This window comes from Ochotona curzoniae, unplaced genomic scaffold (assembly GCF_017591425.1).
Source record: "Ochotona curzoniae isolate NIBS_2020 unplaced genomic scaffold, NIBS_Ocur_1.0 contig_2210, whole genome shotgun sequence".
Lineage (NCBI taxonomy): Eukaryota > Metazoa > Chordata > Mammalia > Lagomorpha > Ochotonidae > Ochotona > Ochotona curzoniae.
This window is the reverse complement of record NW_024465369.1, coordinates 41,676,656-41,702,527: the sequence shown is the minus strand read 5'-3', so window position 1 is coordinate 41,702,527 and position 25,872 is coordinate 41,676,656. Positions and strand designations below refer to the sequence as shown.

General features: G+C 36.2%; 1 protein-coding gene across 3 annotated transcripts in view; it reads right to left on the bottom strand.

Annotated features, from left to right (window-relative positions):
• The window catches only part of PPP1R1C (protein phosphatase 1 regulatory inhibitor subunit 1C), a 97,896-nt gene that overhangs the window by 32,428 nt on the left and 39,596 nt on the right, over nt 1-25,872 (bottom strand). For 2 of the 3 annotated variants that reach the window (XM_040972129.1, XM_040972130.1), the window contains exons 3-4: nt 11,708-11,745; nt 8,817-8,877 (exon numbers count right to left, since the gene is read on the bottom strand). The exons of the other annotated variant lie outside the window; for it this stretch is intronic. In XM_040972129.1, the coding sequence (XP_040828063.1) occupies nt 8,817-8,877; nt 11,708-11,745 (99 nt within the window). The remainder of the gene's footprint in view (nt 1-8,816; nt 8,878-11,707; nt 11,746-25,872) is intronic. 3 annotated transcript variants of the gene reach the window in all.

The following is a 25,872-nucleotide window of genomic DNA, read 5'->3' as shown; positions in this document are numbered from 1 at the left end:
TGCACAGATAGTGTCCTGTCTGACACTCCCTCAGCCAGAGGACCAAGGTCAGCAGAGACAGGGGTGAGCCACATTGAGAGTACGTAACCTGACGTTGTGTGATGAACATCTCATATTGTATTAACATATATATGACATATATTATGTATATATAACAAATATAAAACAAATATATTTACAAATAGAAAATATATTTTATAAATATAAAATATAAATATATATGTTATATATAACATATCATTATGTTATTTCTTCCAAAATTACCCATCACTTCAGTGTAATGAAGAAAATGTCACACAAATTCCACTAAAAGAATATTATACGATATACCTGAGCAATACCCGTCAAAACCTTCAAGGTCATCAAAAACAAATGAAGTCATCTGTGGTTTCTCGCACTGTTTTCTTAGCACTTGCCCAACTGAATGTTGCTGTTTGTGTATTTGGGGTTTCTTGATTCAGCTGTTTAAACCAAATACAAATGTTTAACTTTAAACTTACTTCAAAGATAGGAAGCTGTTGTAAACTAAGAAGGTTAATTTAGGGACAGTGTTATGGCACAACACATCAAGCTGCTGCTTGTGATGCCTGCATCCCATATCCTAGTGGGTTCAAGTTCTGGCTATCACCTTCTACTTCGGTTTTCTGCTAATTTGCCTGCAAAGGCAGCGGGGATGACCAGGGTATATGGATGCCTTCCACCTATGTAGGAGTCTTGGAGGAAGTTCCTGGCTCCTGGACACAGCCTCGGCCATTCCTGACTGAGTGAGCTAGAAGATAAAAAAATGTCATTTTGCCTTTTTGAATCAACAAATTAATCTTTTTAAAAAATGTTAATTTACAAACAGGCAGATATATAAAGAAAATGAAGGAATGCACGCTGATTTGTCATGCTCTCCTCAAATGTTCAAGTGGCACCATATAAGATACATTCATTTATAGTTCCAAATTTTAAATTTGCATTTTAGTTCATTTCAAGATCCACTAATAATTCACAGCAGCTCCATGAAAAATGAATTTTACTCATACTTGCAGTGTTTTTCTCTTGCTTCTTTCAGTATTGAACTCAGAAACAAAACCATCTTTGCAGTTTTCATAAAAGGTATACTTCCATATGGTTTTGGTAACCTTCCCCACTCAGATAAGAAAAAGATGGACATGAACCTTAGCAAGAGAAATTAAATAATAATAAAGGAGAAATGGAAATAGGAGCATATGTGGCTTCAAAATGAAAAATAGAAGCAAGACTTGCATGTGTTTAGATTGGCCCTCTAACTAAAATTTTAAAATGTTTCTGGAGTTGCATAAATAAGCCGCACCCCACACAGTAAATAAACAGAACCAGCATAAACAAAAGAGGTCAAGATTTGGAAAGACAACTGGGATGAGTACCTGCAGAACATGCACAGAGGGTCAGAAGTGTTTTGTTTTTATAAAGGAATACAAAGCATGGTAATGATCTGGGGAAGGCAAAATTCTGTGCTCCCGTATTCCCCTGCTTGTTTTTCAATATTCAGTGGATATTCAGCTAGTTATTCCATTTGAGAATGTTTTACGTCACAATGATATTTGAGATCACATCAGAATTCATATAAATGTTGTTAATTTTCCTTAGTTGTCTGATTAGAGACTATATTTATAGAGTGTGATTTGCTGCTCAGCCCTCGAGCACAAAAAAATCACTCTATGACCTGCTTAAGGGTTCCTAAATGAACCACTAGCTACCGCTTTGTTCCTCAGCATTTTGAACTGCAAGTCTTGCTAATATAAGTAGCAATGTCTCTGAGAGGTGTGAAATACATGGTATGGCACATGAGGGCAGGAGCTAGAGTAAATGAAGGCATGTCAGATTTTGTGTAAAAATAAGCAAGATGTGAAAGGTGAGCTACACAAATCTCTCTGCTGCTGGTGCAAAATTAAAGTGGAGTGGATGTTGCAGAAACTGATGATATGTATGTCTCATAGGACGTCTCCATGTGACTTTTCAATACATTCAGATAACAGCAAATACTGGGAGTCTCCTCTGTGTCCCCTTTTCACTCCATTTCTGTCCAGGTCTCATTCTTCCACTCTGAAGACTCGAGTAGAAATGGAGGTAGGAGTGTCTTACTGTCAACCCAGAGTTCAATTAATCACTCAAATGGTAGCCCCAGCCCAGCCCAGCCCCCACCAATGTATGTCTTTCGTAGACATTTTCTTTGCACAGTTTCACTTTGGGCTCTGCATGATAGATATGCTTCCTCTATTTCACCAAAGAGAGAAGAAAAGTTAACTCCAAGTTAACTCCATTGATTTTCTGAAGGTCAAGCAGGTAAGGAGTGGTGACACTGAGATTTGAACCCGTTCACTTATGTGCCAAAGTCCTTGTGCTTCCATGTTGGATGCCCTACAGCTACCATGCTAATTAACTTTATCTACCATGAATATTATCCTCTAGTTATTATTGTATACCCCATCCATGCCACTATCAACTACCATTCCCCTAAACCACATCAGCTTTCCTATTGGGTTTATTTGATTTCTTCTCAGAGTAATTTCTTGTTTGTAGTCCTTACTTTATTGAAAATGTGTTGACTCAAGATAAAATACCAAAATCATGTTCTTCTTTTGATGGAAAAATTCCTTTAGACAGTAAAATCCCCAAATATTTAAAGAGCAGTTTGACATGTCAGAAATACAATTCCTGGACACTGAAAACACTAACTTCTTTTACAAGAAGCTATAAAGACTGAGAAAGAAGATGCTTTTCAGAAGTAAATGAAAAAATCTGATTTGCTGTGCATTAAAAGTGGTAACATAATGCTGATGGGTTGCTATACAAAGCAGTTTTCAGTCAGCTACTCGGTTTAATGTTCAGATTTCCACTTAAATCGATAACACTTTGCTTTCTTCAGCAGAGGGCACTTGCATTCCGGTAAAGTGCACACACACACACACACACACACACACACACACACACACACACACAATAGGGGTAGAAATGATTCAGCCATTTCCTGTCCCAAGATTCAAGTCCCCTTTGCTTCTCTGAAAACATTATTCAAGCTATCCAGCAATAATTTAATTTATGGTTCTATAAATTACAGGGCATACTATCACATGAACATTAGATAAATATATGTGGGCGTCCAGTCATCTGCTGCCATTTTTCTGATAACCCTCAGAACTTTTTATGTACATAATTATAAAGTACGATTTTATACTTGTTAGTAGAAAAATGTGTTTTCTATTCAGAATCTATTTCTGTCCTCACAAATTTATGATTCATCTTTACAGATCAAAATGTGAACACCACTCTGAAACACAACACTGAGTGTAACAAAAGTGCTTATGTTAACCTCTGGTTTGAAAGGATGGGATCCTGAAATAATATGTATGTTTTAGAACTGATGAATGATTGCATTGAAGGAAATTAGTGTATGTGGGGCAAGACTCTCTTTCTCCTGGTAGTTTTTTTTGCTTAATATAATCTTGGACAAAAATATAAAACATAATTTATCTCATCTGTCAATGAAACACTATTCAAACAGTTGATAATAAATGGATGACGGAGTCAAATTATGAAATATAACACCAGTGCTGTAACAGCCTGCCTGTAACAATAGAAAATACAATTGGGATGACAAACTTGCATTGACTTACTTTGCAAAACAAGCATATAATTTTTAAATTAGGAATGAATAATAAATATTATGGAAAGCAGTAAGTGTAAAGGCTCGAGCATAGTGAATTCATAGTTAACTCTCTATTTGTCAACAAGCAGGAAGCCTACAAAGAAAGCTAATAAGGTTTCATGTTTCATGGATAGAATTAAATTGTCTGGATTGAAAGATGCGTCAGGAATAATTTAATTCTTCACTTTTGTTCTGGCAAGATCACACTTTAATGAGTAGATTGATTTTGAATGATATAGTTAAAATGACGCTTATCAAAGGAGATGAAGATTGAATGCCCAAGGATTATGGCTGACATTATTGACATCAAGACATTTGTGCTTGAAAAACCAAAGTCAAGGATTATACAGAAGCTGTTAGATATCTTGAAACATTTGGGCTCGTGATCTTCTAAATTTTGCCACAAATAGAACAAAAGACAGAGAAAGAATCCATGAATACAAATTTGAAGGGAGCCTCAACAGATAGATATTTCTATTGGTCAGACTTCCCAGGGAAAAGGCAGATATTCTTGATAAGTCATTCTTTTGCAAACAGTAAAGGGTTGGGTGCCTTTTTAGTATGTATAAAATGTTTGAAAAATACACCTTATGAGTATTGCTTATCTCACAAACGTTATGTTAGGATCTACATGTATGTTAATGAAAAATAGGAGTTACTGTCCTTGCTTCCATATAGATTGTACCTGGTCTGATTTGAAAGGAAGACATTAAATAAATACGTGGACTTTAAGGTTACTTGTAATGAAAGAATATAGAGAAAAATATGGCTCTAGAGGGGACCAATAAAAGATTTATCACTCTAGGGAGTTTGAATGGTGGGAAATCTCTTTTTAGAAATTCACCTTTGAAGAAAGGGCTTGAATGACACGTAGTAACTGGCTGAATGAAGAATAAGGAAAAGGAACACTCAAGAAAGTCAGTTTAAGCCCGGGAAAAAAATGTCGGTTTTTTTTTCCGGATTCACAAGTGATGGTACTCTTGGATGAAGCCAAGAGAGGTGCTTTTTTGAAACCCATTTCTGGGATAGATTTTTTTTTTAATCTAAGGCATATGAAATGAATTAAAGTGTTTCAGCCAATGATGTAACGTAGTCACTTCATTTTTTTTTTTTTAAGTTCAATTTGGCTACAAGTTAGCCAACTGAAGAATTGTGGTGGGAGGAGAGAAACTGAATAACAAATGACTAGTTGTACCCTAACCTAACAAAGAGACTAAGTGTGATTTGTAGTCGAGTCATGGAAACGGTGACAATAAACAGGGAAGATGGAAGAATTATTATGGTATCTAACCCATAAGACCCTGAGAGCAAGACAGAGTAAGAAGTTATTACAGACTCCTAGAATGCAGGCAGATGAAAAGTCCTATTGCTGAGAAGAAAAACAGAAGAAAATTGATTTTATGTGGACAAGATCAAAAGCTTTATACATGATAATTTAACCACGAGAGCACTTTTGATTATCAGGCTCCATGCTAAGCCTAATAAACAAGAATCCTCAAGAGAACATAGCCAATTTAATACTCTGAGATTACAAGCAATGAAAAATATTCAGTTATCGCATAAAAATTAGTTACACTTTAAATTACTTTAAGACACTTAAATTACTTTAAGACACTTAAATTAGACACTTTTTAGTGTCTTAATGTTGCTAAGTGTAAAAATGGTGAGAACAACTGTGAGTTAAATTATCACTTGCTAGGACACTAAGATGTGTCATCCATGAGACACCTCTGCAGAAAACAAGCCATATGCAGATCCTTCATTTCACACCCACATGTTTGCATCGTATGATGCTGCTGCTATGGACACAAACCATTCCATCCAGGAACTAAGCCTTGGGCAGAGACAACAAGTTAATGGTTCCATTTGTCCATCCAGTCCAGCTGATATACCACTGGATGATAATTAATTTAAGAAATCATATTTTTCCTTTGGCCAGAGAGGAGTGGGGAGAAAATAAGAATACAAAAACAGAAGACAGGGAGACACAAATGGAAGGAGATTCAGGTAGAGAGAAAAGCAAAGAGAAATAATAAGTCACCAGTAGGAGTTAGAACAAGGCTAAAGTGATATTTGCTTCTGAGTGGACAATAGTATCGCTTGTTGCCACCAATTCGTTAAAGTCCAGTTTTTCAAGTATTTAATGAATACTTACTATGTGCCAGTTGCTGTTTTAGTTATTGAAGATACTCTGTTATAGACATCTTGCTATAGCTACACCGTGGTGAGGACTATGCAAAAACTAATACCAAGGCAGTGTTTAAGGAGATCATGATGATAATAAAGACCCATTGCTGTGTTACACAAATTGTTTAAGAAAGGAAGACTTCATTGAGGAGATGGCATTCACTTAGGCATCTAGAAGACCACGAAAGATGAAGTATTGCATAGAACATGGAAAATACAAATGCTATAAAGAAATAAAAGCATGTTTATGATATTTTAAAATATTGAAAACATCAGTGAGGTCATATCTCAATTAGCAATTGCGGTAAGAAAGGAGACAGATTGAAAGATTAGATTCAGGGCAATCAGGAGCTTGGAAACTATGATTAGATTTTTAACCTTATGCTAAATGTGAAAGGAAGTCAGTGAAACTTTTGATTAGGGGGAATACCATGATCATATTGGAAACTTAGAAGGTTACTGCCCCTTCTAATAGAAATCACATTGTAGACATACATGAAAGGAAGAAGGACAGTAAAAAGGCCATTTCAAGTAAGGCCAGACAGGGCAATGGGTTAGACAAGACAATAGCAATAGAAGAGATAGAAAATGGCCAGATGAGGAATGCATCCTGAAGTTACAACTATCAGGAGAAGACCATGGACTGGGTAGGAGAAGAGTCAAGGGATAGGCAAGGCTTTTGAGTTAAAGAAAACCAGTAGACAGTGGGTGTGATTTTGGCCATATTAAAATTGAGAAGCCCAATGATATTCAAGTGAAGAAATTTGGTGCAAATGTAGAAAGGAGGCCTGTATGTATACTAAGAGTGGAGTTACAGCTTTGGGAAATATCAATATATAGGTCCTGATAGTGTGGCTGCAAAATTGATTTCCTCTGATCTATTTCTTTCCTGTTTGTGAAATCGTGCCCTCATCACAAGAGATAATTATATCACAGTAACTGAAAAGGAGAAAAATGAGTGTGTGTAGGAGAGGGTATTTCTCTGCCTATAGATTCATTTGAAACAGCTTAAGTAGGTATCTGTCTTGCTACACTGGTCCCTGTATCCCCTAACTGCTGACAGTCTAAGAAGACATGAGAAAAGATGAGTTTTACTAGTTCGTTTAGTTTTGTTTTGCTAATCAATTGCTCACTGGACTTTTCATGAAGCCCTGGTTGACCTGTTTGTAAGAACAAATTTTTTCAGTACTTTAAGCCATCCGTTGATTCTATGCTCTTACAGCAAAATTTTTTTTTCATTCTCAGTAAGTGTATATTCTACTATACTGCAAAGATTTCAATATTTCAGGGAAATTATATCACACAATTTAGCATTTCAATGCCATTTCATTAGTTCAGTTCATCTTGCTTGTGATCTGAACCTCTTAATGTGCTCACAATGTACCATATATTATCATTGCTTAATTTTGTTTTGGAATATACATTTCTAGTTCTTAGGGAAAGGCAGACTGAATCAAATGTGTTGCATGATCTTTCTGTTTTATCATAAGGAGATTTAGCAACTTATTTACTAGTTATAAATGAGGACCGGTGTGCCTTGTCCTATCACTCTGAAATCCTCCTGAAAGGAAGTATCGCCATGCTTCCTCAAGTCTGATACATAACCAGAAGGAATAGTCATTGAGTTGCCATCTGGGGAGAATTGTGAATGTAAAATTGTGTGATAATGTATAATAGAAATAACTTCTCTGATCTTACGATATTTGATAGCTAAATATAATGAATGCCATGGGCCCTTAGGGCTTTCAGTTTGATCTTCCTTTAAAAAGTAATGTTTTTATTCTCTGAGGATGTGAGGACAGCATTGCTTTATTTAGCTTAAGCTTATCTAAAATAGGACAGAGGAAATAAATAAATGATTGAACATACATCTTTCATTTCTTGCACTTTATTGCCAAAACTGAAGTGTCTTCAAAATACAAAATTATTTCCTCTGGGTAAAATATTCTTAAAATGGCCGCACTTACATACAGAGGGGGATACCTAACAGACTGAACAATTACCCTGGAATAAACTGTGACATTTAAGATTGCATTTTTTACTGCAGCCACACAAACAAGCAAACATTGTGTTGTATAGCTGCACAGGAAGGAAGTTTACTGCAAGTGGCTATTAATGTGTCCATTTATATCCCCCTTCCCTGAGAAGGTCCCCAATTCTAGAGAGAATACAGAGTGGAAAATTTCACTCCCAATTTAGACATCTCTCTGAACTCCAGAGGAAGCTACTCAGCTGGCCTCTCACGAAGCTGAAACCGAGCTGGATGACTGTATGACAAAGCCCCGGGTCAGCAGCCCAAGCGCCAGACTGGAACATGAGCTACTGCACCGAACAGACTCTGCCTCGTGTCAGGAACATTTTTGTGTGAGAAATAAAAGAAGCCATTCCTGGAACTGATGTTGGTCTAAATACTGATACATTTAGAAGTTATTTCAATAGTTGCCATTTGCGGAGGAAATTCTGGAAAAGTCAGAGAGTCTGACACTCATAGTTATTATTGCAACAGCTGTTACATGTACAGCAGATAACTGTTTGATTGGACTGCTTGGAGCTGCTCCTAACACATGACACTGCTGTGACACTTTACATAAAATCTCTCCAAAATTCATGTTGTTCTGCTTTGCTTACACAGGAAAAAAAAAGTAATTATCTGCCAAGATTGGGAAGAATAATTTAGGCTTCTGGAAAAATCCTTTCAAAGAAAATGTGTGAATAAGGGTGAAGAGAAAAATTTTTATCATCATTTCATATAAACTCTTGATTTCCATGCTGACATTCTGTGATCCATAACTGCTGTTATTTCAACTACCTATCTCACATTTAGCAGAATTACCTTTTAAATTAAGTATCTACCTGCACATCACAAGATGTCACTATAAACTGAGCCTAGGTCCACAAGGCAGCCTGTCGGATATAACTCAATGCTCATGACAATCCCACAGTACCCGGACAGTACCTTTCATTGCAGGTGGTGTATACACGCTCTGCTTCCTCTGCTTAGGGGATGCATTCTGGGACTGTGAACAAAAAGGAAAAATCTGTATTTTTGATAGGAATATAGCATAAACACACTGTGAGAGAAATAAATGCTACCTTGTTTCAAAGAGCCTTGTGATTTTATCATAAGGAGATTTAGCAAGTTATTTACTAGTTATAAAACTAGTAAAATGACATAAAACTGTAATCAATGAGAAAGTACCCACAAGTCCATTGCTATCTAAAGTTCAAGAGGTATACAAGGCCACAGGCTCTATTTTATTCCAAGATTGTCATTCGTTGCAGTCCTGTAACTATGCTTTGTATTTTCTCATTAACTTATTTTTTGAAGATCTATTTATTAGTTTATTATAAAAACAGCAGAAATGAATCTTTTCCAATTGAGAAAAAAAGTTCTAAGATAAGATATGCTTAAAAGCTGTGCATATGGGTTAATGATACCTGTTCATGGGATGATTCAGAAAGGTCAGGGGAGATTTAGGGTTCCTTACTTAGAAAGTAACCTCTTGAATTGATATGCTCAAATAAATATCTTTGCTATTTGGAATTACAATGTTGAGGTGATTTTTTTTATTTGTATGTTCATAAGATAAGTTCTCTCCTCATGAAACAGCTGTATAACACTCTTTTTAAAAATTATCTATATTTATTGGAAATGTAAATATACGGAGAAGAGAGATAAAGATCTCCCGTGCACTGGCTCACTGCCCAAATGGCCACAACAGCCACAGCCAATCAATCTGAAGCCAGGAGCCTGGTGATTCTTCCAGGTCTCCATGTGGGTGCAGAGACCCAAGGCTTTGGACCATCTTCCATGGCTTTCCCAGGCCACAAATAGGCAACTGGGTGGGAAATAGAGCAGCTGGGACATAAACCAGTGCCCATATGGGATCTCAGCAGTTGCAAGATGAGGATTTAGCTTTAGGCTTTCATGGGGACAAAAGGGGAGGGGCTGTATAATACTCTTAAGGTAAGAGTGGATCAATATTAAATTATTTAATAAAATTTTTGCATTTTAAAACAGATAGGATTACATTTCAGAATTAAAAATACAGATGATGATATAAAGCTATACATGCAATAGATGTAAATGTGATTTACTCTATTAAATTATGTATGTGTATATGGTCAATTTCATTTTTGGCAAGGAATCCATGGTATTTTGATTTACGTTTTAATGGGGCAAGGGTAGGAATGTTAATGATTTTGAATGTCTAGGGAGGGTTTTTTTGCTTTGAATAATTCAAATATGAATAGTCACAAGATATTTTTGAGGAATTGTTCCGACCTTTCCACGCATATTAAAGAGTGCAATCTACACAACTTGCAATCATCTAGATAGTAAAAGTTTGATTCTGAACCTTAGGTATTTTTCCTTGTGTATAATAAACCCTAATTGTCTTCAAATCTATCATATAGATGTTGAATTTTATATAGTGCCACAGCAATCTTTTAAAATAATGTAAAAAAACCCTAATCATTTGCCAAATCCATGTCAACTGAACAAACAGTACAGCAAATTTGCCTAGAAGAGAATATTTTCGTGCCACTTGGCTATGCGCAGATGCAGGCACAGTCACTTCACATTAGTGTGAAATATGTGGATGATTGGCATATCCATTGTTTCAGACATTCTGGTTACATTTTGAAAAGCAATCACTCCTGGGGTTTCTTGCATATTTACTTTTGTAAGCATACTTACAGATTAAGTGGAGAATTGATTCTATACAAAAGTGATTTATTACTATTGTTTAGTAACAGTAGTGAAACTCCTGAAGTAACAATAACTTCTTTATGTAAAAGTTTAGTTTCTAAACATTTTTCACATTTACTTTCTCACTACATATTTCCAAAAATCTGAGAGATACTATTTGCTATTTTATCCTTCCTGAATTTTTATCTTTAATTGTATGGCTACTCATGAGGCTTTGGAGAATTAATTATAGTTGATACACCATCCTAATCAGTATTTGTTCCATTTCTTGACACAAGTTTACTCTACTCACTTCTTTCTATACTGAATGGACTATAATATCAGCTCCTTTAGTTTTTTCCAGTTGCTATTTTCTGTCTGTTCCTGTCCACTGACAGGTAGAAAGTGACATTTTTCAGACTTGCTTCTGAATTTGAAATTAAATACACATCTTTTTAATACTTCTCACATATATATGCATTAATTTGAAAAGTAGAGTGGCAGAGATAGAGATCTTCTGCTTATTTGTTTGCTCTCCAAACATCTGCCACAACTGGAGATGGGATCCACCGAATCCAAGAATCCATTCAGGTCTTGAACAGAGATGGCAGGGATTCCATCATGGGAGCCAGCCATCAGCTGTAGCTTCCCAGGGTGTGCATTCAGAGAAAGCTGCAATTAGATGTAGAGTTGGCACACAAACACGGGATGTGGACATCCCAAGCAGCATCTAAACCACTGGGCCAAAGACCTGCCCTGGTGAATCATCTGGGTCTGGTTATACAGGCTTGGAAGAACTTCCGTCTCCACAGAGGTTGACTTAGCCTCTTCCTTCCTTCACAGCAGAGGACCTTTAGGACATGTTTCCCCCTACACCCACCATCTCATTCCTCCGGGATTCCGTGTTTCCTGGTCTAAGACCTTAGTTCTCACACACAATCATTACTAAATTGAAATGATCACTACCATATCCTGCCATTGTGCATTATTTTAGAATTTTTGCAAGTGAGAGCATTTCATAGGTGAACAATCAGAGTAAACCAAGAGGCATAGCTTTTAATGTCACCATTTTACTGTTTGTTCAATCAAGAATTGAAACAATTTATCTTAGCTATATTCATATTTCATATTAAAAATTACAGAAAACATAAACTTACGTCTCCTTGAGTGTTAGTCACTCTCTTGTCATCTATTTCTGTAATAAAAGTAGATATAATGCATTAGACCTCTAATCTCTTCTTTGCATAAAGTTCAATGTTTTCAGCAACACATATCAAAATGGCTTAATGACTCTATTTCCTGTGTAATAACTATGGCTTAGAGCTGTGAAGGTGAGATGGATAGAGGGTGTGGCATCCTTCTGAGATAACCTTTTTTCCCAGATTTAAAAGCATAATAATAATCCTTTAAAAATTCCTTTTCACATTCCATATATTTATTACTTTTCAGCAGTTCATAAAGAGGAGCCAAAAAATTCACTTGAGACAACCCTTGGCAACATCACCCTCACAATTTTGAGACTTCAACAACACCCTTTCTGCGTTTGTTTTGCTCCTGTTGCCACTGTTACAGAGAAGAGACAAAGAGATCTTCATTCAGTGATTCACTCCCCAAATGCCCATAGCAGTTGGAGCTGAGCCAATCTGAAATGAGGATCCAGAATCTTCTTTAGGGTTTTCCTTCTGAATGCAGGGACCCAAAGACATGAACCGTTCTCCACTGCTTTCCCAGGCCACAAACAGGGAGCTGGATGGGAAATGGAGCGGTCAGGGCATGATCCAGCAGTGCTCATATGGCATGTCAGAACCACAAATGGAGACTTAACTTACAACCAGGTCCAAGGATTTTGTTTTAGCAACAGAAAAAAATATAAGACAATATATGTGCAGAGAGAAAAAGTCAGACCCATATAAACTTAAGCAGAAATTTGTTAGCTCTTATTCTTAATTCTGGATGCCAGAAGAGCTTGCAAACTGAAAATACTGAAAGGATGGAGAAAAATAAAGCACCAAGGGAAAGCCTGAAACCTTCAAGAAACCTATTGTGTCCCTCCAAAAGATTGTAAAAGTGACAACAGAGCAAAGCAGAAAACGTTCAGCAATAGCTGTTCTATTCATTGCATATATATATATATATATATATATATATACATATATATATGTAAATGTATATATATGTTTGTATACTGGCAACATACATGATATGGATATTGGGGCTGAGTGGGACACTGCCATTCTCATCAGTTAAACTGAATAGAGAACCCAGATTTCCATATCCACCTAACTGCCTGGAGATACGCCCACCCTCTCTGCTGGAGAATTATATTGAGCAATCAAGGCGAGGCCTTGAGGCAATAAGGCCCTTGTCCACAGCATCAGCACAGGCCAAATGAGAACCTTGCCTTCCATTCCCCACATAGTAAAATGAGATGAAACTCCCCTCCTCAACTCTGTTGGAAGAATTCAAATGGGATTCAGCGTAATGAGGCATCAAGTGAGAAATGACACCTTACTAACAGAAAGAAGCAGTTGGTAAAATAGCAGACTCTGATCAAAAATCATGAGGCCAGAAGGACGCAGCTCAGCAGTAACAGCAGCACAAAATGAGCTGTCGCTCAACAATTCCATATCCAGTGAAATTACACTTGCAGAATGAAGGAGAAATAAATCTAACTACAGACAAAGGAAAACTAAGATCATTTGTCCAGCACATGTACCCTAAAAGTGTATATATATATGAAGATTCTGTAACCAGAGGGAAATAAATTTGTAAAAGATTCTTTGAACATGAGGAAGGAAAAGAGGATGATGAAAAGAACAAACGTATGAATAATATAATGAGAGTTCGCTACATCTTGAGTTTCCCACAACACATTTTATAGTTAATAAAAATTTATAATACTGATTCAATTTATATAGAGGCAAAATTTAAAATAATTATATAAATGAAAAGGTGAGGGATTTATTAGGAAGTAAAGTTTCTATATTTTGCATGAAATGGTATAATATTAATACCTTAAAACTCTGACATATATTTGTGATGACATCAATCACTAAACAGTTATACATACATGCAGTCAAAACACAAAGAGATGTAGTAAAATAGATAAATGAGAATAGAATTATAAAAAGTTTTCAAGTAAGGGTAGGGAAAAGAAAACAGAAACAGAGTAATCACTAAACTGACAGATTTCAACACCAAAGTACCAGTAATTGCATTAAATAAATAAGTTCTAAAAGCATTCATTGAAAGACAGATGCACATTTAAGTGCCCTTAAAGCAAACCCCTAGCCTCACTGAATTTCCCTTCCTGGGTGGAAACGGCAGTGACACCCTGCTGCAAAGGCACAGTGATCTCACCTTATCCACAAAGAGTGACAAAGACAAGCAAGTGAGAATCAAAGGGGAAGCAAATGTGACCAGTCATAAACTGATTAGGTAGAATTCACTAAAGCAGAATCAAGTTTCACAAGGCTGCCACTACCATATGAGTGTGATGACAAAACACACAAAATAAACCAAGTAGATTTTTTTCGCTTGTCAAAGCATTTCCTTTGCCTGTCTGAGTTGATGCAGCCACATATGCTTGCCTTACCAGCAGGAAGGAAACTGGGATTTCCCAATATTCTTTTCTTTCCATGGCAGAAATTATCGACTCTGTTTCCATCTCACTTATGTTTTTTTGACTATTTCATTGATACTTCTTGTACCTCACCGTTTACTTGATTCTGTCCCCTGAATACAGATCCTGGAGAGATCAGGTTAATTTCTTGAATTAATTGTACCGTAAAGGAAAAGAGAAAAGCTAAAATCTGTATTAATATTGCCAACATCCTTTTGTTAGGTACAGTGTCACACTTTGGTACAGTGATCTGGCGTCCAGATGAGGGTGGCCTTTGAGCAGGCAGTCCTGAGACCTGCCGAGAGTTAACAGTGAGCAGAGGTTTGCAGGATGAAGAGTGGGCAAGAGCGGAAGGAATTTTATATTCACATATCCACATGAGACTAAGCAGGTGCAGGGGAGTACTGTGAGGTAATTCAGTCCTCAAAACCAGAATTAGAATTTCAGAGTACAGTACAAACCTAAGTACAGTGGTGTAAATGGATGGCAAGGATCGAGTTTCATGAAATCAGGCATTATGATCAGGCTAACCTGAGCCTTCTCACAGCCAGGGAGTTTATACTGTGAGAGACCGAGGACACACACAGCACTAGGAAAATAGGGGGAAAAAAAACATAAAAACTGTGAAATTAGAGTTTTTTAAAAAAGATTCATTTGTTTTTATTGCAAAATCAGATATATATATATATACAGAGAGAGAGAGAGACAGACAGAGACAGAGACAGAGGAGGAGAGACATAGAGAAATATCTTCCATCCAGTGATTCACTCCCCAAGTTACTGCAATGGCCATTGCTGTGCTGATCCAAAGTCAGGAGGCAGGAGCCTCCTCCAGGTCTCCCACGCGGGTGCAGGAACCCAAAGGCTTTGAGCCATCCTCGACTGCTTTCTCAGGCCACAAGCAGGCAGCTGGATGGGAGGCGGGACTGCGGGGATTAGAACCTGCACCCGTATGGGATCCCAGGGCATTCAAGTTGAGGACACTAGGTCATGGAGCCAGGCCGGAGATTATAGTTTTATGGACCATTTAACCGCAGACCAACGTTTTCACTCATCAAAACCAGAAAAAGAAAAAATGCATTCTAAAAGACACAAAGACTTCAAGAAGCAAAGAGATCAGAGAGATTTCAGTGACTGGCTAAAGATTCTTAAGTGGTCCCTGGAAGAGGGCCTCTCCAAAGGAACAAAGGATCCAGAGACGATTTTGAAGTAAATGATGCTGTTGTGTCACCTATGAATAAAAAGCAAGATTTTTTTTGAATGCATGAAAATAAAACAAATATATCAAACCCTCTGAGATGTAGCAAAAACAGCATTGAAAGACTACTGATCTTATATTTTGTATGAAGGTTGCCTGACACCAGATTTTGTCAACTGTGAGATTAGAAAAGAGAAGAACTGAGGAGCTTCAAAGACTGCAGAGCGTTTGTTTGTAGATCAAGGGCAGATACAAAATATAGGCAAACTGAGTCATGTTAAAGTGAAATAGGTTGTCTGGTGCGATAGCCTAGTGGCTAGATCTTCACCTTACTACACCAGGATCCCATATGGGCTCCCATTCCTGTCCCAGCTGTTCCAGTTTCCATCCATCTCTTTTCTTGTGGCCTGGAAAAGCAGTAGAGGAGAGCCCAAAGCTTTGGAACCTGGCACCCATGTGGAAGCCCCAGAAGTTCCTGGCTCCTGACTTGAGATCAGCTCAGCTCTGGCCTTGTCATCTTTTGGGGAGTGAACCAGCAGACAGATATTTCTGTTTTTATATTTCTATTGTGTCTCCTCTCTATAAATCTGTCTTCAATAAAAAATGAATAAATCTTAAAAAAATAAATGAATAAATGAATTCCAGACTCATTCTAGTACAATTTATTATTAGATTAAGTGACCAGCATTCTAGTTTTTATGCCTAAAATTACACACAAACTTTTTTTAAAAAGATTTATTTTTATTTTTATTATGAAATTGGATAAAATAGAGGAGGAGAGACAGAGAGGAGGATCTTCCGTCCGATGATTCACTCCCCAAGTGAGCGCAATGGCTGGTGTTGTGTCGATCTGGAGCCAGGAGCCAGGAACTTCCTCCAGGTCTCCCACGCAGATGCAGGGTCCCGAGGCTTTGGGTCATCCTCTACTGCTTTCCCAGGCCACAAGCAGGGAGTTGGATGGGAAGTGGAGCTATTGGGACTAGAACTGACACCCGTATGGGATCTCGGCATGTTCAAGGCAAGGACTTCAGCCACTAGGCCACCATGCCAGGCCCACGCATAAACTTTTTAAAGGTTTTATAAAATACTTACTAAATGTTTCAGGGCCTCTAAATTGTCTTAATCAGAAATGTCTAACACTCAATAAAAATTACTAGGGAAGAAGCGATAAGATGGGTAACTAAAAGAAAATAACTAAGCTGACTCACAAGGGATTCAGGTATTGAAATTAGCAGTCCAAGAATATGATTAATAGGTTGACAAGAATAGAGAAAAAAAAAAACAGATTAAAAGACAAATAATGTGAACAGAGAACTACAATCCATGAAAAGACAGACCTTGATGTACTTCAAGAAATATAAATTTAAGAACTCCATGGATTATCCTCAAGGCACATTGCACACAATTCAAGATGATAAAACTCTAAAACTATAAGGGTCCATAAAGTTATTAAAGTGAAGTACACAAAATTAAGAAGAAATTAAGAAAGCAAAAACAAGAAACATTTAAGATGAAACTGGAAGGTGTAAACTAAGAGAAAGTGGATTTCTAAAAAGAAAGGCAAGAAAGAATTCCAGCTAAGATTTAAGAGCAAATTAACAAAACAAACACCTGACTAATCCTAGGCAGAATGGAAGAGCAAAAGGGGAAAATTACCATTTTAAAGTGAAAGAGAATTACACATAAACATATGTTAGCAAAACTTCTCAAGATCAGTGACAAAAGAGAAACTTTAAAACATTCAATTGAGGGGCCCAGCGCGGTGGCGCAAGTGGTTAAAGGTCCTCGCCTTGCATGCCCGGGATCCCATATGGGCGCCGGTTCTAATCCCGGCAGCCCCGCTTCCCTTCCGGCTCCCTGCCTGTGGCCTGGGAAAGCAGTCGAGGAAGGCCCAAAGCTTTGGGAACCTGCACCCGTGTGGGAGACCCGGAAGAGGCTCCTGGCTTCGGATCGGCATAGAATCGGCGTTCCTCTCTGTATATCCGCCTTTCCAATGAAAAAATAATAAAAATAAATCTTTTAAAAAAAAAACAACATTCAATTGAAATATAAAAAAGTAACAGCAAAACTGACCAAAAACAGAAACCAATAGAGTAGCTTTTTAAAGTACTGGAAGATAATATTTGTTAATTCAGAATTCTATAGTCAATAAAAATAACCTTTCAAAATGAAGGTAAAATATTAAGTCATATAAAAATAAATTTCTTTCATCCCATCAAAATTGAATTTTTAACTCTCCTTGTCCAGTTTCTCAATTAAAAATGTTGCCTATCTTTTCATCAGCATGTCTTAATTTGACCTTCCTACAAGGGGCCACACTTTGTGTTGACTAGCTACCCAAAGTTTTTCTTCTTTCTCAAGAACTAAGAGAAAGTTTATTTCTTGGCGTTGGACTGGGTGTAGACAAAGGTGGAACTAATCTTTCCTTGCATTTGGACCACAGTGCATTTTAGAAATACTATGTAATGCTCATTTTCCTTTGAATATGATAGTAGCAATAAAACCACTGAAATATTTCTGATAAGAAAAGTTTCCGTGACTTCATTTCCATAGCACTGTTAAGAATGTTCTGCATATCATTCACATTTATATTCTACGCCTCTGTCTAATAAATGAGGTTACTGATATGGGCTGCAAACTAGGATGCTATCATATATATCTGCGTTTCTACTGATTTTTTTTTTAGTATTTGAAATTTTAAATATTTTGTTTTATTTTTGCATTTCTTTTTTTCTTCTTTTTGAAAAAATTATATTTTATGATACATTTTATAGGCTCTGGGATTGTCCCCTCACCCTTTCGCCCAAATCCCTCCCTCTCCACTGATTTCCCCTGTTACTACAATAGTATCTCGTCTTTCAACAGCAATTATAAGTCCATCATTGTGTTACTTAATATATCCTGACATTGTAGGCATGGACAATGCCAGAGAGTCCAGCATCCTATTGTCAAGATATACTTAAGTTCCATTGGGGGTCCATCTTTAATTTGGAAGTAGACCCCAGTACAACTGTATTAGGGGAAAAAAATCAATTCTGTTCTGCTAAGCAGTAGCAGCAGAGAATAAGCCATTTCTACTCCACCTTTTCAGAGATTTAGTTACAAGGATGTTGGTGCTACCTGTAAAAGTCTCAGAGAGAGCTAACCATCTTATCTCTGAAAACAGTGAACTCTAAATGATTATGTTTCAGTAGAATCTTATTTCTATATTTAATATGTTTGAATCCGGAGACCTTTGAAACACAGTTTTTATCTGGATCGTCTACAGTTAAACAACATAAGGAGGAGATAATCAGAGGCAAATTTCTGCTGCTGGTTTTTGTTCTACTAATTCAAGAACAGGCCCTAACCCAGGAGGCTTCAGAACTGAATAGAAATAAATGAAATACAAATGAAAAAAATTACTGAACACAACTCAGTTTTTCATTTTGCATATAAAATTGCCATTTCCTTACTGTTTCTGCATTCTAGCATTAGAATCAGTTCATTTCAAACACCGGGAAAAATCTATCATAGATTTTTATATGGTTGAGGACTGGAATTCTCAGCATTTCTTCTAAGTTGTATCAAATGTAATAAAACTGCAAAATCTCTGGACACAATTATGATGTGCATTCTTCTTGACTGCTCAGACTCTCCCAATTTAGCACCAGATATGAACACTTTCACTAACAATCTGCTGGGGTCTCTTGGGACCTTTCATTGGGAGCTTGAAGATGGGCTGCCAGACAATGGTTTTAACCATGTTGAACCCTGAGCACTTAGATTTAGTTAAACTGGAGCCCAAACTGAAAGCACCAGAGCAATGAATTTATATGGATTAAACTGGAAAGGAGGATGTGAGGGAATGATGAAAAGGGAAAAATATTTTCGCCCTAACATGCCTGGATTGTCTCAGCTGTATTATTTGCTTAGTATTACTTACAGTTTTCCATTTTTAATTGATTAAAGTAGGAATATAACTGAATTGTCCAATGCCTTTTTTTGTTTTGTTTTTTCTTTTGCTTTTACTTTTTATTATTGTCATTTTATGATACAGTTCTATAGATTATGAAATTTCCCTTATCCCTTCCCCAATTCCCTCCCCACTCACTGAGTTCCCTTATATAATTACTATAGTATAGTTCTTCGTATACAATCATATGTCCATTATTGTGGGCATAGACAATGGCATATCTCATTGTCAAGATTGGGAGTCCATCTTTGTCTGAAAGTAGAGATGCATACTACATTGTATCCTCACATCTGGATATGATAGTCTACATTACACAGTTACTATGCATCCCCTTAAATGAAAAGCCACAAAACAAAATCGTATCTCACCAACAAAGATAAGCAGAAACTATATCTCATGGATTTTGATTTTTTTGTTAGTTTCATCTCTTCAAAACACTATCTTCTGATTAAATTCTTCAATGAGTCATAGATCATGCAGTAGCATAATTTTCTTCAAGAAGGTTCTTGACTTTTTCATTTCTTCAGGAATACATTAGTCATTCAGTAGCATATTATGTAACTTCATGGCATTGTTTTTTTCAATTTTTATTCCAATGCCTTTTTAACTCTCAGTCCATTCCCCAATACTCATTTTAGGGGCAGTCAGGTATAAGAAATTATCTGTTAAATTGTAAAGGTAGGAGAAAACCGATGTCTTGGCTCAACTGACCAATCCTCCATCTTTAGGCACTGACATCCTATATGGGTGCCATTTCATGTTCTGGCTGCTCCACTTGCTGTCCAGCTCCCTGCTGATGGCCTGGCAATTCAGCAGAGAAAGGCTCAAAAGCCTAGGACTCTGCACGTGCATGAGAGATGCAGAGGAGTCTCCTGACTTCAGATTAGCTTAGCTCCAGCACTGGGGCCATTTAGGGAACGAACCAGAATGTGAAGGGTCTTTCTCTCTGCCTCTGTCTTCTTCTCTCTGTAAATCTGCTTTCCTAATAAAATATAAACAAGTCTTTTTAAAAGATTGTGGAGGAGATGACAAAGCACGAGACATATGAGTTAAGAAATATTCTGTGAACCAGGAATCGTTTTTGCTTGAGGTTAGAAATCTTCCAAACTACCTTTTGTTTATATTTCATAATTTCTGTTGCCACTTCCAAGCACAGTAAAAGAACCAAAATAAAATAAAACATCAAATATTGTATGAAACCTCAAAATCTGTTTCCTATTAATATTCTCAATTCTTGTGGACCTACTTCTGTTTTAAGCATATTTTATCCTATCACATAACCATTTTATACAGAAGCCAAGGAACTACTGCACACTCTTATCAGATGTGACTTGTAATCATTGCCACTTGTTTTCTGCCTTTTGGAATTCAAATGTTCAACATTTGCTTCAGGAAAATAAGCTGATTCATACAATGAATTGGTTTTCTTTTGGATTGAAATCCAAACAGCCACATGTCTTCCAAACATACACACTTCTAGTTTCTGAAACAATCTGTCTTCTTTCCAAAAAATTACCCTGAACTGATTATAAAACATCCTTTTCATATTAATTTTATAGATGAATTTTAAAATGTTTACCAGATGTCTCAGAGTAGTTCTGTTGAAGTAATTATTCACAAGGTGATCATTAATTATTAATATTAACTAAATAATAAAGTGATTATCTAGTTAGCATTTAATATCTTCTGATTAATATCTTTTATATCATTTTGACCTCTAGCTTCCTTTAAGTAGGTAGGATTTGAATAACATAGGCTTTAGTTATTTTAAAGTCCTAAAATCTCGTTTGTCTATTACCTAAGAGATCTCAAAAGTATCCTCAACAAATTTCCAGGTGAACTCCTAGTTTCCTAATAAGTAAAAGGAAAAGAAATAATTCAGGTGAGCTTGAAAAAATATAATTCAGAGATTAGCAGACTGAATAGTGATGCCCCATAGATGAGGCAGACAGGATAGTAATTGGAATAGCTCCTTACCTGTCCTCCATCTCGTTCTCCTTCCAGAGTGCTTACTGTTTCATGTGAGTTACTATTCAGTGACTAGTTAATTATTCTGTGGTTTGTGTTAGTCAACCAGAAGAAGCACGATGGTTTCTCATTTTAGAAAAGAGAGTAAAATAAAGACCCTCTCCAAAGTTTTCTTTACATACAATGAATTTAATTATTTGTCATAACTGCCCAAGTTTAATGCTTTGTTAAATACATTTTTAATATGAATTATTAGTTAATAATTTTATGACTAATTTGGGGGCATTCATTTGAAAATATTATATATATACATATATATTTATATACCATGTATTTGACAGGAGTGACTATATTAATATAACATTATTTGAAATCCATGGCAAGGATCATAAAGTGATGAAGTTCAACTGTTATTATATTCAGAATGTAATTCAGTTAGTGTAACATTGATAGCTCTTCCTATGCCAATAGTATGGCATCTAAACGTTTCCTTTACTTTATATATATATAGTTTATGTATTGAGCAGTCTATTAGGAACTGTGGTAGTTTATGTATTGAGCAGTCTATTAGGAACTGTGGTCAACTTTGCTAGAGATTTTGAATTCCCCTAAAAAAGAGACTATTCAAGAAGCAATCACATTGTATATGGTGATAATAAGGAGTGTAACAGGGGAAACACAAAGTGTGGTGGTAATTTCCACAGACAACAAAGGTATTTAACTTATCATTGGCAAAAAGAGAAAGGTTTTTTGGACAAAGAAGTCTCTCAGGTGGCCAGCAAAAAGGGGTTGGGATGGAAGTGTTAATGGGGAAGGATGTTTGGTGAGGTGAAGTGGGTTCTGCAAAGAGATTTTAAACACAAGAGGAAGTTTATACGAATGTCTATGAAATGTGAGGAACATAGTATTGTTGTTCTACTAGGAAAAGGGAAATTTAAAACATAGCTTGAGAAGGGTAAATTCAGAAAGAAGAGTTCAAAACTCTAAGAAGAACAAAATATTTAGAATTTTAAAACTATATTAGAAGTTTAATTTTTTTTTTAAATAAAGGCTTTGAAGCAGGAAGGGTGCTCAGATATCTCTTTGAGAAAGTAATTCTGGCAGCTACAGGAAGAATATAAAGCAAACTCTTACATAAAGGTAGCTCATCCAGGAAGGGATCGCAACTACTCAAGTGATGGAAGGTGATGGTTTGTTTCAGATTGGAAAGATGTTTAAGAGAAAGAATGGATTGAACTTGAACACTAACTGGATGTGGGGTAGGGAGTGGGGAGCAGATGATAAAATTAGAACGGAATACAAACGTGCACTTAATTCTAGCTTAGACTTAAAATACTCATGAGATTACTAAATTTGAGTTACTTGTTCGTTATTCAAATGTAGTGAATAATCTCTCTCAAGAGTGAAAGCAGAGCTGAAGATACAGAATAGCAGGTTGTCAACTTCAACATAGCTAATGAAGCAATCAGAAAAGGTGGGAAGTCCCAGGAAGAGCGGAGAGCTGGACAAAGCGACAAAGCGGGAGTGTATGTAGCAACGAGGAATGGTAGCAACAACTAAAGGTAGGCTGCAGCAGAAGAGTATGTAAGGAAACAAAAGAGAGGTGAAGGAATGGGAAGAAAAACCGCATTGGTTTTGGCCATTTCTCAAGAGTAGCTATGAACTGGTCCTGAGTCAGCCATTTCACATGTATATCAGAAACACATACACAGACCAGTCACATATGGTTTGCTCTCTAAATATTTAGTTATGTCAGACCACAACTGGGCTTACAGCATATGAAAAAATATGTACTGAGTAGATATTTTTCATGTTCTGTGCTCGATTTCAACATAAATGCCATTGTAGCAATTAAATCAGATATTCTTTAGCTTGTTTTTTTTTAATTTTTTAAAATGTATACTTTAAAAGGTTTTTCACATAACTTTGAGTAGGTTTGGCAGAAACTTAGGGATATCATAAGACTCTTTTGGAAATCAGTTCTTGGGAAATATAATGTTAGTGGTTTAAGAAAATAATTCAGGAGCAGATGTATCAAATTTACTTCCACACACATGGATCTTAATATGAAGTGGTTGACCAAATACATTTTTCCTTCATCTAAATATAACACTGTGAATAATGAATTGAAAAAAAATTGCTGAATTGTATCTTTCTTCTGAAATTTGGCCATTATTCTCTAATGGTCAAGTTGCAAAATAATTCTTTGATCCTTTATTGTTTGTAGTTTCATATTTATTTTAAGGTTACTGAGAAAGTTGTAAAGTAGACATTTTTATTTCAGCTTTCCTGAAGATTTTGTATTAGAGCAGAGGTTTCCAGTGCCCTGTACCATGTGCCATGAGTGCATCCCTGATGTCACAGCTCTAGCAAAATATTCCAGGAATGCTCAGCTTCACATCTACCTGATTGAACCTAATTTTCCAACCGTCTCTTAAATCCTGAGACTTCGACTTCCTGTTTTTCCATGTGACTTGATTTCCAAATCATGCCACCCTTTTTTGCTTCATCATGTGATTCCTTTCTTAGAAGGTTACTGAACAGAACTATGCACAAATTTCAGAGGCAGAATTCTATCATAGCAACAATGAAACTTGTGATCCTGCCCACTGTGTCATACCTCAGCCCAAGGTCACATTAATTCCTGCCCTTTCTCTTTGGAGCATTCTCTGGCTCTAAGGAAAGTCAGTTGCAGGCTGAACTGATGCTCTGGAGGACAGTATCCACCAAGTTGGGGACAGAAAGACTGAAGCTGATAAATGGGAAGTTAATGCTGCCTTACATGACATTGCATAGGGTTCTGAGCTGTCAGCTCCCTCAAACCTCCATTTCACAACAGTAATCTCAGTAATGAATCATTTCTTTCATCCCTATCTCACTCATTATTGCTTTCTGGGTTTATATACCACATAAACAACTTCTAGCCAAATCCTTTCTCAGGCTTTGTGGTACTGATATTCTAAACTTGATCACCTTAATTTGTATTTAACCTGTGACATGGAATAGTGCATAGTAATTGAGAAGGCAAGAAGCTTTTGCTGCTTTTTTGTCGTTGAGATTTCATCAAATTTGTGGGAAAAAGGAGCATTTTTTTTTTTTTCATTTTAGTCCAGCAAACTCTTTTCACTGGATGCAGCAATATAACACTGTGATCACAATTAAACCAACAAGAGTGTGGAAAAGGAGTCATTTAGAGTTGGGCCTCCAGATCTCTGAGTTTCACATTCATGCAATCAACTAAACCACAGAAAAAATATGTGGGAGAAAAATTGTGGTTGTATTTAACATTATGTATTTTATTTTATTATGGTTATTCCTCATGCAATCCAGTGTAACAACAATTTTAATAGCATTTGCATTGTATTTAATCAACAGATGATGTGAAGTCTATGGCAGGATTGCAGAAATGGAACTTGAGCCTCGAGAATCTTGGTATCCATGGTGCTCCTGCAACCAAAGCCCACAGATACTCAACAGTGACTACATAGAGAAGTAAAAAGAGCCACTGACTCATTCTACCAGATGTTCACAAAATTCTTGGAAAACATGGGGCATAAACATATGTAAACTAACCATAGATCTTAACAAAAATGAACATAAATATGTTATAAACTAAAATATAAGCATATGAAGCTGTCAAGAAAATAGATAAACACAGATAGTTATGATCAAATATCCAGGCAAATTTTTGTTGAGTAGGCTGTGGTGAAGAACAACTCTTGACCCAGTTGATCTATGTATGATTATTTTCTTCTGAAATATTCATTACTATTACTTACCCAAAATGGCATAATTGGGGACAGTTTTTAATAGCAGAGCTTTGTATTAAGATCTTATCTAATGTTTATGATAGGTATTCTTTTTCTAGATTATAGAACACCTTAGATTCAAAGTGTGCATTTCACATTTCATAACTTTATCCTTTGGGGTCTTTTTTGTTTATTTTTAAGGCAAGGTCATCGTATCTTAACAGAGCAATTGAGAATGCTTTTTCAAAGGGCATAATAGGTATACAGATGTCATGATGTTTTATTTTCAAGCTGCTCTCTGTCCTAATATTTATCTTTTCAAATAGAATTCTTTCAAATCTATACCACTCTTTGATCTATTTATTGTTACATATTCCTTCTTCCGTCTTTTTATTGTTTCTATAAAATGAATGTCAAGATTCTATTTTCACTAAAACATGATGACACAATAGAAGAATAAGATAAATATCCAGGCCTCTAGTGAGTTTGCCTTGAAATGTAACTTGTAAATGGAAACACTAACAAATGGATCATTTGATATTTATATATGAATAGGTATGTAGCAATAATCTAATATATCTATTCAAAGAGAATCTTTTTAAAGGAATACTTTAGCAATATACATTATGACTTTCTGCCAAATACTCCATCAGGTAGTGTTTTGGAATAATTATTGCATTATCTTTTATCTCAATTACTTTAAAATTATAAAACTGAGCGAAATGCATAGAGATGTCTTAAGCATTTTAGTTGACTATTTAAATTGTGACTACACAAAAATCTATGTTTATACAACAAGTAGAGTTAAATATGAGTATGCCTATGTCCCAA